Genomic DNA, 15403 nt, shown 5'->3' with positions numbered 1-15403 from the left:
TCCTCTGAGGCATTTTATTTGTATGTATTACATCCCTAGAAAAAGAATCCAAGGATTTTCCCTCCTGTATGTTTTCGTCTTGCTTCTTCATGGTCCATGATGCCAGCTGAGGTTGTCAGTACAATGAAACCAAACTGACGGGATGGGAGCAGGTTATTCTGCCATTTTTCTAGATCTTTGAGTTGTACATCAAATCTGGGGCTGATCACTCCACACTTATTTAGCCTGCCTGTGAGGTTCACAACAATTTTCCCAGCCCTGTGATCATCAATGATTTCAAATTCGCCAATGTAACCATGCTTCATCATCACTGTTAGAAACCTGACGATGACTTTGGAGCATGGCCTAATAAGGACCTGGCGTTTGCCTCTCTTCTCGGCATTGTTGATACTCTTGAGAGCATCAGCCAGGACATTCATGCGCACCATTATGGTGGCACGGAAAGATGGCGGAAAGAGCTGTACCAATAATTTTTAAAGACTTGTTAAAGAGGTTTTTTTTCCTAGTAGACTTTCTTAACACTGTCAAAACATGTATTTTTTAATTGAAGATGATTGTGAGAAACCGATTCAGAAATAATGGAGTGGTGGCTAATAAAGCTCTGGTCTGAGAAACATAAACAAGAGAAAATTATTGCATGCTGAAATTCATTTTTAAATTGAAAAACATTCCTTATATCTTAAAAACTTTTGACAGAAGACATATTAACATACTCAAAACAAAATCAAGCATATATGTACATAAATCAAGTAAACATCTAAATTTGCTTATTAAACTTAAAAGAATACTTGATTTGGAGCAAGATAAAAAAATTCTAAATGCCTAGATACAGATTGGTGCTATCCCTAGAAAATCAAATGAGTAATAATCTCTTAACTCAATTTTTGGTTTGTACTCTATTTATCTTTGTGTTGAATGTATTCATAACTTTGAACTGTTTCAAATGTTACTCTGGTATACAAAACTCGAGTGTATCTTCTCTACGGTTAATATCTTTATTGTAACTAATTTGGACTTACTGCAGTCTTAGTTGCCCTAGATGTTGTTTTAGAAATAAGTTGTATCTCTAAGTATACAAAGTCTCTTTCATGATTCAGTTTCAAAACTGGAATGTTTTTATACTTCTGATATTCAAAAAAGTTTTTTTTTTTAAATTTCTTCTGTTTTTCACCTATTTCAAATGAAAAAATACACACACACACACACGCACCCAAGTCATGTTTTTATTTAGTCACTAAGTCATATCTGACTTGTTGAGCCCAGCAGGCTTGTCTGTCCTAGGGATTTCACAGGCAAGAATGCTGGAGTGGGTTGCCTTTTCTGCCTCCAGGCAATCTTCCCTTCCCAGGAATCAAACCCATGTTTCCTACATTGGTGGGCAAATTTTTTAGCACTGAGCCACCTGAGAGGCCAGGTTAAATTTGATGTATTTTCTATATAAAATTCTTAAGAATCATTAAGACTTGGTTTGAACATAGTATGGTGAAATATATTTATGTGATACCAGTTTATTCAGTAAGTGCTTGTTGATCACCTGATATACATAGGACTCAGTACTAGACATTAGGGATATGACTCAAGAGAAAACTACACAGTTATGATAGACAGAAGGGCTATGTTACTTCTTGGAGTCATGCTTGGCTTGTATAGAATAATATATAATTGATCTTGGTGGTGACTTTGGTTTATTAGAAATATGATAGTATTTTTCACTTTCTAATTAGCAGCATTCAGTACGGAGAAGGCAATGGCAACCCACTCCAGTACTCTTGCCTGGAAAATCCCATGGAGAGAGGAGCCTGGTAGGCTGCAGTCCATGGGTTCACTAAGAGTTCGGCACTACTGAGCAACTTCACTTTCACTTTTCACTTTCATGTATTGGAGAAGGAAATGGCAACCCACTCCAGTATTCTTGTCTGGAGAAATCCCAGGAACGGGGGAGCCTAGTGGGCTGCTGTCTATGGGGTCGCACAGCGTCGGACATGACTGAAGCAACCTAGCAGCAGCACAGCAGCAGTTCAGTTCAGTTCAGTCACTCAGTTGTGTCTGACTCTGCGACCCCATGAATCGCAGCACGCCAGGCCTCCCCGTCCATCACCAACTCCCAGAGTTCACTCAAACTCATATCCATCGAGTCGGTGATGCCATCCAGCCATCTCATCCTCTGTTGTCCCCTTCTCCTCTTGCCCTCAATCCCTCCCAGCATCAGAGTCTTTTCCAATGAGTCAACTTCACATGAGGTGGCCAAAGTACTGGAGTTTCAGCTTTAGCATCATTCCTTCCAAAGAACACCCAGGACTGATCTCCTTTAGGATGGACTGGTTGGATTTCCTTGCAGTCCAAGGGACTCTCAAGAATCTTCTCCAACAACACAGCTCAAAAGCATCAATTCTTCGATGCTCAGCCTTCTTCACAGTCCAACTCTCACGTCCATACATGACCACTGGAAAAACCATAGCCTTGACTAGCCGGGCCTTAGTTGGCAAAGTAATGTTTCTATTTGAATATATTATCTAGGTTGGTCATAACTTTTCTTCCAAGGAGTAAGCGTCTTTTAATTTCATGGCTGCAGTCACCATCTGCAGTGATTTTGGAGCCCCCAAAAATAAAGTCTGACACTGTTTCCACCGTTTCCCCATCTATTTCCCATGAAGTGATGGGACCAGATGCCATGATCTTAGTTTTCTGAGTGTTGAGCTTTAAGCCAACTTTTTCACTCTCCTCTTTCACTTTCATCAAGAGGCTTTTTTTCCTCTTCACTTTCTGCCATAAGGGTGGTGTCATCTGCATATCTGAGGTTATTGATATTTCTCCTGGCAATCTTGATTCCAGCTTGTGTTTCTTCCAATCCAGCATTTCTCATGATGTACTCTGCTTATAAGTTAAATAAGCAGGGTGACAATATACAGCCTTGACATACTCCTTTTCCTATTTGGAACCAGTCTGTTGTTCCATGTCCAGTTCTAACTGTTGCTTCCTGACCTGCATATAGGTTTCTCAAGAGGCCGGTCAGGTGGTTAGCAGCATTACATTTCTTAAATCAAATGATTACTAATTTTACTTTCATAAAAACGTTCCTGTTTCATACTTCCAAATGAGGTGTGCATATCACAAAGTCCTCATGTCTTTTGGTTCTCTGATTTGGCTCTTCAACTTCTGGTCTCAGCTGGAACTAAGAACTTCAAGTTTGTTCAAACATGAATAATGAACTTTTACGTTTCAGATTGACTGGGAATAATAGCTTGACTTGGTTCTCATATTATTCGGTCCAAATTTGTCTTCCATCACGCAGGATAGCCCCTATATTTCAGTTCAAAAACCAGCTTATGTATATAGGTTCATCACAGTGGTATATTGATTGTTTGCTTGCTTTCTGTACTTTGCTTTCTGAGTAATTACTTGCTTTGGAAATAATAGCAGTTCAGTTCAGAAACAGCAATTACCAAATGTCATGTTCTTATTCTCTGTTTTTATATATCTTTAGGTGGGGGAGCTTGCTGAATTGTCAGATTGCTTCATTGTTTTCTTGTAATGTGGTTGCCACGTTTAAATATTCATAGCTAAGGAAGTGGGCTTTTGTGCAATGCCTAGCTAGTATTCACTGACAAGCAACTGCTACTCCTTTCATTCAATTTCTGTTCTTTTTTTGCCTATTAAACTATTTGACCCTTTTTGGGAAAATCTCTTTGTCTTTCACCTAAAGATATTTATCATGATATATGAGGAAGCTAATACCTAAAATAGGCTTCAAGCCCCAGTAAAGCGGAGAACAGCCCCCCTTTATCAATGCAGCAGGTTGGTTCTATTTCAGTCAGTTATTTACCTATTTTTCCTCCATTTGTAGCAGCATATTTGCTTTGCATTTTATATTTACTCACAGAGTGCAGCAAGATCAAGAAGATGGGACACTCTAAGATTCTATTCTCCTTGGGTATTTCCACTCCCACAAAGGAGGGTTGCTGATTTGCAGGATATTGCTGCTGTTCTTCTCCACTCCTCTACTTTAATTTCCCTCCCCTGCTGCTCTGCATATTGAACAATAATGAATGTTTTCTGAGCTCCCACTGTCCTCTCACCTACTCTCATTCCCAACAAAAAAGGAAAGTTTTTGAAGCCAGTTTCATTTTATATTAAATTCTACCAAAATGTGCTCAGTTGTATACAGATTTCCAATGATTATCTTTCCTTGAAAATGTGGGTTCAAAAGAGAATAATGACTTTAAATTAGTTTTGGCTGAAACATTGCAGAAAGGGTTCAGCACTGTTGTGTTGATTGGCTTTTGTTTATGTAAACTAAAATATTATATAAATATTGCTACCTAGGTAACTCCCAGTTTGCTCATGAGGATTGACTGAAAAGAGGCTGGATGGAACTTTCCGGGGTTGAAGCTGTGTTCAACATTTTGATTAGGAAAGTGATTACATGATGTGTGTATCATATATGTTTGTAAAAGTCATTGAAGTCTATATATAACATCTGCAAATCTACCATGTACCAAGTACTGTGTTCAAATGATTTAGAAAAAGCAGGAGGAGGAGGCTGAGAACACAGACATTAATCCTAAACAATTTTATATGTAATTAATTCTCAATAAGTAGTTTGAAGGCATGATACAATATTATCAGAGAAGATAGGTTATAAGCCTTGTCTTAATATAATTAAACATGAATCACAGCCAAAATTTGAAGCTATGATTCACAGCAATTTTATCTAAGAATATGTTAATGTGTATAGGTACATTGATGAGATTGATGGATGTATCACATTGAGGGAGACTATGAAATAAGATTATGTTCTTCCAAAATTCACTCAGTTGAATTTGGACCTCCAATAACAGTTGTATTTTTTCCTTAAAAAAAATCAAAAAACAGATTTTATTAGCATATGTACCAATTAAATTATGAGAGTAAAGGGCCTGAGTGACTAACACTAACTAGAGAAGAAAAGAATGTTAATTCAAAATTCACGCCAAAATAATACTAGTTGTTGTTCTTTAGTCAGTAAGTCATGTCTGATTCGTATGACCCCTTAGACTGTAGCCTGCCAGACTCCTCTGTCCATGGGATTTCCCAGGCAAGAATACTGGAGTGGGTTGCCATTTTCTTCTCCAGAGGATCTTTCAAACCCAGAGACAGAGCCTGTGTCTCCTTTATAAAAAACTATATATACTCTTACTTTATAATCCAGCAATTGTACTCCTTGTTACTCAGCATTTATCCATTTATCAATGAGTTGAAATCTTTTTGTCTACAAAAAAAAAAAATCTGCTTAAGGATGTTTATGGCAGCTTTAATCATAGTTACCAAGACTTACAAGCATCCAAAATGTACTTTAGTAAGTGAATATATAAATAAACTGTGGTACATCCAGACAATGAAATATCATTCAGTGCTGAAAAGAAATGAACTATCAAGTGAAATGACATGGAGGAATCTTAAATGTATATTATTAAGTGGAAAAGGGAAGTTTGAATACTGTATTCAGTATTGAGTACTGAATCACTATGATTCCAACTGTATGACATTCTAGAAAACTCCAAACTATGGAGACACTAAAAGGATCAGTGGGTTGCCCTGGATTTAAGGCGGGTGGGGGATGAATAGATAGTACAGGGGATTTTAATGGCAATGGAGCCATTCTGTATAATACTATAATCATGGATATATGTCATTATATATTTGTCAAAACCTATATAATACTATAACCATAGATATGTGTCATTACATGTTTGTCAAAGCCTATAGCATATACAACACAAAATGCAAATCCTAATGTAAACTATGGACTTTGGGTATTGTGTCAGTGTATGAAAGAAAAAAAGAAAATGCCTATCTTAATGGAAACTTCCTTGAAGCCAGAGCTCCCAAATTTTACATCTCTCAGTATCTAAGAGAAATTCCTAAAATTTGTTTATAAATGTCTTTTCCTTTCCTATATAATCTATACCCACTCTACTGAAAGTGAAAGTCACATCTGACTCTTTGCAACCCCATGGACTATATGGTCTATGGAATTCTCCAGGCCAGAATACTGGAGTGGGTAGCCTTTCCCTTCTCCAAGGGATCTTCCCAACCCAGAGATCAAACCCAGGTCTCCCGCATTGCAGACAGATTCTTAACCAGCTGAGCCACAAGGGAAGCCCAGGAATACTGGAGGGGGTAGCCTATCCCTTCTCCAGTGGATCTTACTCATCAAGGAATCCAACCAGTGTCTCCTGCATTGCATGTGGATTCTTTACAAGTTGAGCTACAGGAAAGCTCACTGATACTAAGTCCCCTTAAAAATTGGGCATAGTGATAAGAAGTTTGAAAATTTAGTTCAAATGACAGTCTCTCCAAGAGCATGCATGTTAAATAGGCATTCCTTCACCCACAGCCACTCCTACAAAGAGAAGGAAAGCAAAAAAAATCCAGAACAATATGCTCATAAATAAAAATGGCTGTCAAAATGGTTACTTTGCAATGCAAGTGCTGATTGGGAATGCTGGTTTGTGTTAGGTGGAAATGTTGTCTTTCTTCTATTTGTTTGTTGAAATCTGAATAATCTTAATCATTATCTATTCATATTAGTGAGGAAGCAAGAAAAAAATGAAGAAGAAAATAACTTTGAAATAATAATCATTGGGTCACATTGTTATTTTATGAACATATGTCTCACAAAATTAGCAAAGATTATTGAAGCTACAGAATTTGCAACTTGCATAAAATAATGCACTTCATTATGTAATTTCCAATCATTAAAATATTTTAAACATGCCATTGTGTACATAAATCAGAACCATCCAAAATACAATTGACACTCAAGTCACCTGAATGAAAGTGATTAAAAATATAACAACTTATTATTGTTTCTAAGCAGAGAATAAAAATCTGCTTTATTCTGACACTTTATTTGGCATAAAATCAGTATCTCATTTCCATAATACAAAAGTAGAATTTTTACCAGATTATTTCTAAGATGATGCTATTACTTCTAGACTATCACAATTTCATATCCAAGTTGATTTAAAAGTATATGCAAATAAATCAACTTGCAGGCTACACGTCAGACCTTATAAGGACAATGATCCCTTTATCTTAGGGTCTAGTGGGGAAAACTTGCCAAAGAAATGAGCTACCAAAGAGGAAAGAAAGTTTCAAATTTATATTAAATTTACCACAGTCTCAAATACCCATGATATCAATTAAATGACACCTTTTAGATGGTTTTATTTCATTTGTCATTCTTTTTTACAAAGCACTTGCCACCAGTAACAAATATTATAAATATAATTAAACAGTAAAACAGCAAATGCTCTAGAGACCTTTGGTAAAAGTGACTACCACTTCCTTCCCTAAATGATTATACTTGGTAGCAGAAAAGGCTCACATACTGATGAGAAAACTTGCCCTCTCAGTGAGACTGGCCAATGAAACTGGCCAGACGTCTGAAATAGAATCAGGTATCAAGGATGAAGACCGATGACAACAACATTTGCAGTCTAGATTGCCATTGGGATCTGATGATAGCAATAAGTGTATGACTCAGAAATATATGGTTGAAAAGAAATCTAACTGCAGTGGATGAGACTTTCAATAATTGTGAATCGGGAATAAAATGAGAACTGTATATCTATGCCTAGTAGCTTTTTGAGGGACCAATGAGAAATAAGTGGAAAACACTGAAGGATGTCTATGTCTGTATTGGTTCTAATAAAGAAAGTTATTTTTTCAGTTATAGTTTATGCAGAGTGTAGCACAAAAGAAAAAAAACATGAGTGATTGATGGCTCACCACATTATGACAACCACTATAAGCTCTGGTGTGTTTTCTCTTTTCTTTAGCTCATAAGATAACACAGATATAACTTTAAAATATTTTCTACTTATTATCAATAAACATTTCTTTTGTTGTGAAAATACTTTGAAATTTTTTTCCATGAGAACCTAGCCACTTATGCTTAAGGAGGGACATTTTCTCTGTCCCAATAAATTAGAGTTGGGGATAAAGGCAGATGAGAGAAGTAGAGTGGGTATAGATTGTATAGGAAAGGAAAAGACGTGTATCCTAGGGAAGAAATGAATTGTTCCATTCCTGCATTTTTTCATACTGAAGTATAATTGATTTACAATGTTGTGCCTATCTCTGCTATATAGCAAAGTGACTCAGTTATATACATATATGCATTCTTTTTTATATTCTTTTTCATTATGGTTTATCACAGGACATTGAATATAATTCCCTGTGCTATACCTTAGAACCTTTCCTGTATTTTTAAAGTTACCTATTATTAATAATAGGTAATATTACTGCCTATTAATAGATAATAGGTATCTATTATTAATAATAGGTGACTTTTAAAATACAGGAAAGATACATGAGGTAAAGAAAGTAACTCACAAGGTGAAAGTAAACTTAACACTTGATGCTACAACTCTTAGAGTGAATCTGTTCCCCAGGATGATTATGCTGCTGCTGCTATGTCACTTCAGTCGTGTCTGACTCTGTGCGACCCCATAGACGGCAGCCCACCAGGCTCCCCCGTCCCTGCTAAACAAAGTGAAATGGTTCTCTTAAATAAAATACATCCAGAATCCATATATATATCTAAGTCACTTCAGTCATGTCTGACTCTGTGTGACCCCATAGACGGCAGCCCACCAGGCACCCCCGTCCCTGGGATTCTCCAGGCAAGAACACTGGAGTGGGTTGCTTCTTACCCCTTTTCCACCTTGATTCCACATCTACCTTGATCTTCTTTGGGACCTAAAGAACTCAGATCCACCCAGTTTTGAGGAGTAATATAACAATTGAGGATCCAATGAATTCTGTGAATCAGCTCCTCAAGTACAAACACAGATACAAATGACACAAAACTTTGCACATAATTCCATTTTAGCAGATGTCTAGTCATGGGCTTCCCTGGTGGCTCATAGGTTAAAGCATCTGCCTGCAATGCAGAAGACGTGGGTTCAATCCCTGAGTCGGGAAGATCCCCTGGAGAAGGAAATGTCAACCCACTCCAGTATTCTTGCCTGGAGAATCCCATGGACGGAGGAGCCTGGTGGGCTACAGTCCACGGGGTCGCAAAGAGTCGGACACGACTGAGCGACTTTACTCACTCACTCACTTGGTCATGGGACCCAGTGACTCTAGCTTAGCTAAAACTGGGTTGATAACTATGCTTACCAATATCTATTTTACCTTTTTAGGAAATAGCTTCTGAATTGTCTTCTGCAGAATGCCTTCTTTTCTGCTCTTTAGTCTGTAAGCTTTAGGAAAAACCGGTTCACTCTCTTGCTGTTTATGGCTAGTGTATTAGTTTGCTCAAACTACTATAACAAAACACCATAGCCTTGATTGGTTAAACAACAAAATTTATTTCTCACACTTCTAGAGGCTGGAAAGTCCAAAATAAAGTTGCTGGTGGCTTCTATTCCTGAGGCCTCTTTTCTTGACTTGCAGATGGCTGCCTTGCTGTGTCCTTGTATGACAGAAAGGGGTGGAGGGGTGTCTATGATGTCTTTTCTAATTAGGGCATAAATCTTAATGGATTACCCATATGACCTCATTTAACCTTAATTACCTCCTAAAGACTCTAATGTCTAGTCACATTGGTCAGTGTGGTGAGGGGAACACAAGTTAGTCCAGATTATGATGTGATCCAGGCTTGTGGGCAGTAGATGTAGTCCCTCTCTTGACCACATGATTAGTTTAGACATAGTCATGTGACCCAAACCATGTATGTGAGCCCCAGTTTGGAGAATCGGGGGAAACTTCTGAGAAAAAGAAGACTTTAAGAAAATGGTATAGTCTGTTATCAGTATAAACAAGTTTGCACATGCTGGCAATTGCCTTGTAGGATCTAGGATTAAGGGAGGAGAGAGAAAATAAAGGAAAGAGAGAAACTGAGGTAGGATGACATTATTTAAGCCCCTGAATTGAGTAATACCCAGAATAAAATATCATTTATAATTTCCCAACTGTACAACCCAAGGGGCTTCCCAGGGTGGTGATAGTGATGAAGAACACACCTGCCAAGGCAGGAGACAGAAGAGACTCAGGTTCGATCCCTGGGTCAGTAAGATCCCCTGAAAGAGGGCATGGCAACCCACTCCAGTATTATTGCCTGGAGAATCCCATGGACAGAGGTGCCTGGTGGGCTACAGTCCATAGGGTCGCAAAGAGTCAGACATGACTGAAGCATCTTAGCACCCATGTTTAAGCCAAGATTCCCTACTTGTGCTTAATCCAATCTAATTTGGATTTCTGTCTCTTGTAACCGACATTCCTGACTGATACTCTCAGATACTGGTGAAGAAGTGTGATTGTATACCAGAGAAAAGGATCCAACTTCTTTGTCTTGGCAAGGAATCTCTCTCAGAAAAATCATTGGCTTTTCCTTTCCAAGTTGAAATGCAATACAATTGTAAATGCAAAGGAAATACCTAAATGGAAGATGGCTTTTGACTTTGTCACCTTGAAGGAGAACATGAATCTCAGTATGTATTAATTGATTTATATCAACCTATTTAAAAACATTGATCTTCAGATTTCAGAATCTATTTGAGTAAGTGAAAATGAAAAATGAAGGTTATTTCATGGCTTTTATACTATTTTTCATTTTAAAAATATGAATACAATGATTTCTAACCAACTACTTAAAAATATGAAAATGTCCAAAAATCAGTATGAGAGCTGATATAATGCATTCTTTTGAAAAGCTGAATAGTCATATAGTTTCAGACAATAGTTTTATGCCTAAAATATCACTGGAACAAGTATTCAAGAAGAGAGATGGCCAACCATCTTAACCAACTGTTTGATTATGGCACATCAAACCTGGGTGAGTGAAGAATCAAATACAAAAATCAAGTTGGCAAGCAAAGAAAGGAACTCATGATTATGTTTCAGATACAAGATCAAAATCAAGATCTGAGTTGATACAAGTTTCAGTTAGAAGTCACAGCAAAGAGGAAAATGATTATTAGGAAACAGTAAACAAAGTAGATGGGAATGCAGACTTTCACTTCAAATAACTTGGATTTGATCCCTGCTTTGCCTTATATCAAATCCAAAGTTCATGACGACTTCGTTATTTTATATTTCTAAGCCTCAATTTCTCCATCTGTAAAGTGAGGATAACAGTACCTGCTTGATAAAACTATGAGAATTAATTGAATTACTGCCCACTGCTTTATTATTATTTGAGCTTTAGGCCACGAGATAATGCACCCAAAGTGCTTAGGAAAGCCATTAATTCAGACTTAGTACTCAGTGAACAGCAATTGCTCTTTTTATGATAATTATCATTATAATCATTGTAATAAACCCAATCAATTAGATCCTGGTTTGCATAATAACTCATTCATGACTAGCCCAATTCTTGCTCTAAAGGTCATTATGCTCTCAGCATATGCGTATTAGTTTTCATTGATACATTTGCAACCCTGACACATAGTTTATGAACAAAATAGCAAGCTTTTCAACAGTTATAATGATGCTTGTAAACAAGCTTTTTAGTAAAAACCTGAGTATTCATACTACCTTTCACACTGTATGTGATGTGAATTTCACCTGAAGCTGCTTTAAATGATAGTGATTTCCATCTGTCTACTGCTCAGGTTTCTCATTATATTTTAAGATTCTCCTTCTTTAAGACTTGGTGTGGCAAAGCAAAATTGAATTTAGCCAAAGATGGAGTTGAGAAAAATCATATTCCAGACCATCTGCTTTTAGATATGATTTTTAGAATGATGATTTCATATGAAGTTCTTTTCAGGTGCCACTTTAAAATATGACATTTCATAATTCATTTCTAATAGCCCGAAAATTTAAAAATAATAGTTCTGATTCAAAATAGAGGAATTCAAAGTAATATTTAAAAGCTAAACACAATTGTTAGATTACTTACCATATTTTCAAACTTAAAATTGAAAAAGTGAAATATTTCAGCAGGAGAAATGGAAACTCCATCTAAATAAAAGTGAAATATTTTGATCTATGATTTTAAAGGGATTTGAAAGAGACAATGGCTATTTTTTAAATAAATGAAGATCTTTATTGGTGAAAATAGATTTCAATGGTATATTAATATATATATTCAATATATCAGTGAGCTATACTATATTTATATTAATATATATCTCAATATATCAGTGAGTTCTGGGGAAGTTTACATCATATAGTACATTAACTGAAGTTAGAATGATATTTTGAACTTGATACAAACTGATAGAAAAATGACACTAAAACTCACTTTGATTATTTGGAAATTTATTACTATTGGCATCTATACTTTAATAAATTCCTAAGGTTTCTTATTCTTGATTTTCAACATATGTTGTAACATATTTAATTAAGTGACATAAATACTGATTTTTCAGTTATATTACCATGTCATAAAAGATAGGTTACATGTAAATGGAATTCCAGTTGAGCTCTTTCAAATCCTGAAAGATGATGCTGTGAAAGTGCTGCACTCAATATGTCAGCAAATTTGGAAAACTCAGCAGTGGCCACAGGACTGGAAAAGGTCAGTTTTCATTGCAATCCCAAAGAAAGGCAATGCCAAAGAATGCTCAAACTACCACACAATTGCACTCATCTCACATGCTAGTAAAGTAATGCTCAAAATTCTGGAAGCCAGGCTTCAGCAATACATGAACCGTGAACTCCCAGATGTTCAAGCTGGTTTTAGAAAAGGCATAGGAACCAGAGATCAAATTACCAACATCCTCTGGATCATGGAAAAAGCAAGAGAGTTCCAGAAGAACATCCATTTCTGCTTTATTGACTATGCCAATGCCTTTGACTGTGTGGATCACAATAACTGTGGAAAATTCTGAAAGAGATGGGAATACCAGATCATCTGACCTGCCTCTTGAGAAACCTGTATGCAGGTCAAGAAGCAACAGTTAGAACTGGACATGGAACAACAGACTGGTTCCAAATAGGAAAAGGAGTATGTCAAGGCTGTATATTGTCACCCTGCTTATTTAACTTCTATGGAGAGTATATCATGAGAAGCGCTGGGCTGGAAGAAGCACAAGCTGGAATCAAGATTGCTGGGAGAAATATCAATAACCTCAGATATGCAGATGACACCACCCTTATGGCAGAAAGTGAAGAGGAACTAAAAAGCCTCTTGATGAAGGTAAAAGAGGAGAGCGAAAAAGTTGGCTTAAAGCTCAACATTCAGAAAACGAAGATCATGGCATCTGGTCTCATCACTCCCTGGGAAATAGATGGGGAAACGGTGGAAACAGTGTCAGACTTTATCTTTTTGGGCTCCAGAATCACTGCAGATGATGACTGCAGTCATGAAATTAAAAGACGCTTACTCCTTGGAAGAAAAGTTATGACTAATCTAGATAGCATATTGTAAAGCAGAGACATTACTTTGCCAACAAAGGTCCGTTTAGTCAAGGCTATGGTTTTTCCTGTGGTCATGTATGGATGTGAGAGTTGGACTGTGAAGAAAGCTGAAGGTGAAGGTGAAGTCGCTCAGTCATGTCCGACTCTTTGCAACCCCATGGACAGTAACCTACTAGGCTTCTCCATCCATGGGATTCTCCAGGCAAGAATACTGAAGTGGATTGCCATTTCCTTCTCCAGGGGATCGTCCCAACCCCGGGATCAAACCCAGGTATCCCACGTTGGAGGCAGACGCTTTAACCTCTGAGCCACCAGGGAAGCCCCAGCACCTGGGGCTGAGCACTGAAGAATTGATGCTTTTGAACTGTGGTGTTGGAGAAGACTCTTGAAAGTCCCTTGGATTGCAAGGAAATCCAACCAGTCCATTCTAAAGGAGATCAGCTCTGGGTGTTCTTTGGGAGGAATGATGCTGAAGCTGAAACTCCAGTGCTTTGGCCACCTCATGCGAAGTGTTGACTCATTGGAAAGACTCTGATGCTGGGAGGGATTGGGGGCAGGAGGAGAAGGGGACGACAGAGGATGAGATGGCTGGATGGCATCACAGACTCGATGGACCAGAGTCTGAGTGAACTCTGGGAGTTGGTGATGGACAGGGAGGCTTGGCGTGCTGCGATTCATGGGGTTGCAAAGAGTCGGACACGACTGAGTGACTGAACCGAACTGAACGTGTAAAATGCTTTTGAATACTTTAATATTCTTTTAGAACATTATTAGTGTTATTCAAAAGTATGATGAATTTGAATGGATGTTCCCTAAGTTATTTCATATAATTTTCTTAACATACTATCTAATGCTAAAACAGATTGTCCTTATCACAGGCTATAATGTTTTCAAAAGAAAATATTGGCTCAAGCATAACAGACATTATAATATTTGATTTGTTCAGCACAATTTTCACAGCAAGAAAATGACCAAAATAGATCTACTTAGTACTTCGAATTGTAGTACAAACAAAATCACAGTTTAGAAAAGAAATTTTCTAAAGAAAGTCTCCAAGAAACATAGAGAGATGATGATGATTTATTTGATTTTAGAACTTTCTTGTCAGTACCTTCTGTTTGTCTTCACCACTATATAATTCTCAAAGCACTTAATGATTTTTATTTTTCTCTCCCCTTGCTGGAATCAAGATTGCCGGGAGAAATATCAATAACCTCAGATATGCAGATGACACCACCCTTACGGCAGAGAGTGAAGAGGAACTAAAAAGCCTCTTGATGAAAGTGAAAGAGGAGAGTGAAAAAGTTGGCTTAAAGCTCAACATTCAGAAAACTAAGATCATGGCATCTGGTCCCATCACTTCATAGGAAATAGATGGGGAAACATGGAAACAGTGTCAGACTTTATTTTTTGGGGGGGGGGCTCCAAAATCACTGCAGATGGTGACTGCAGTCATGAAATTAAAAGACGCTTACTCCTTGGAAGGAAAGTTATGACCCACCTAGATAGCATATTCAAAAGCAGAGACATTACTTTGCTGACTAAGGTCCGTCTAGTCAAGGCTATGGTTTTTCCTGTGGTTATGTATGGATGTGAGAGTTGGACTGTGAAGAAGGCTGAGCACCGAAGAATTGATGCTTTTGAAATGTGGTGTTGGAGAAGACTCTTGAGAGTCCCTTGGACTGCAAGATCCAACCAGTCCATTCTGAAGGAGATCAACCCTGGGATTTCTTTGGAAATAATGATGCTAACTCTGAAACTCCAGTACTTTGGCCACCTCATGCGAAGTGTTGGCTCATTGGAAAAGACTCTGATGCTGGAGGGATTGGGGGCAGGAGGAGAAGGGGACGACCAAGGATGAGATGGCTGGATGGCCTCACGGTTTCAATGGACGTGAGTCTGAGTGAACTCTGGGAGATGGTGATGTACAGGGAGGCCTGGAGTGCTGCGATTCCTTGGGTCGCAAACAATTGGACACAACTGAGCAACTGAACTGAACTGAACTGAACTTGCTAATGTAAGCCCCTGAGGGTAGACTTTTCTTTTT

General features: G+C 37.7%; 1 protein-coding gene across 1 annotated transcript; it reads right to left on the bottom strand.

Annotated features, from left to right (window-relative positions):
• Positions 1-5: 5 nt before the first annotated feature.
• Positions 6-444, bottom strand: LOC138424921 (small ribosomal subunit protein uS8). Its single transcript, XM_069562573.1, has one exon. The coding sequence runs from the start codon at positions 426-428 to the stop codon at positions 36-38; it is 393 nt and encodes a 130-aa protein (XP_069418674.1). The 5' UTR covers positions 429-444; the 3' UTR covers positions 6-35.
• Between the last annotated feature and the right edge of the window lie 14959 nt (positions 445-15403).

The sequence above is a fragment of the Ovis canadensis genome, chromosome 19 (genome assembly GCF_042477335.2).
Source record: "Ovis canadensis isolate MfBH-ARS-UI-01 breed Bighorn chromosome 19, ARS-UI_OviCan_v2, whole genome shotgun sequence".
In the NCBI taxonomy this organism is placed as follows: Eukaryota; Metazoa; Chordata; class Mammalia; order Artiodactyla; family Bovidae; genus Ovis; species Ovis canadensis.
The sequence above is the reverse complement of the archived record's forward strand: the minus strand, read 5'-3'. Positions and strand labels throughout refer to the sequence as shown.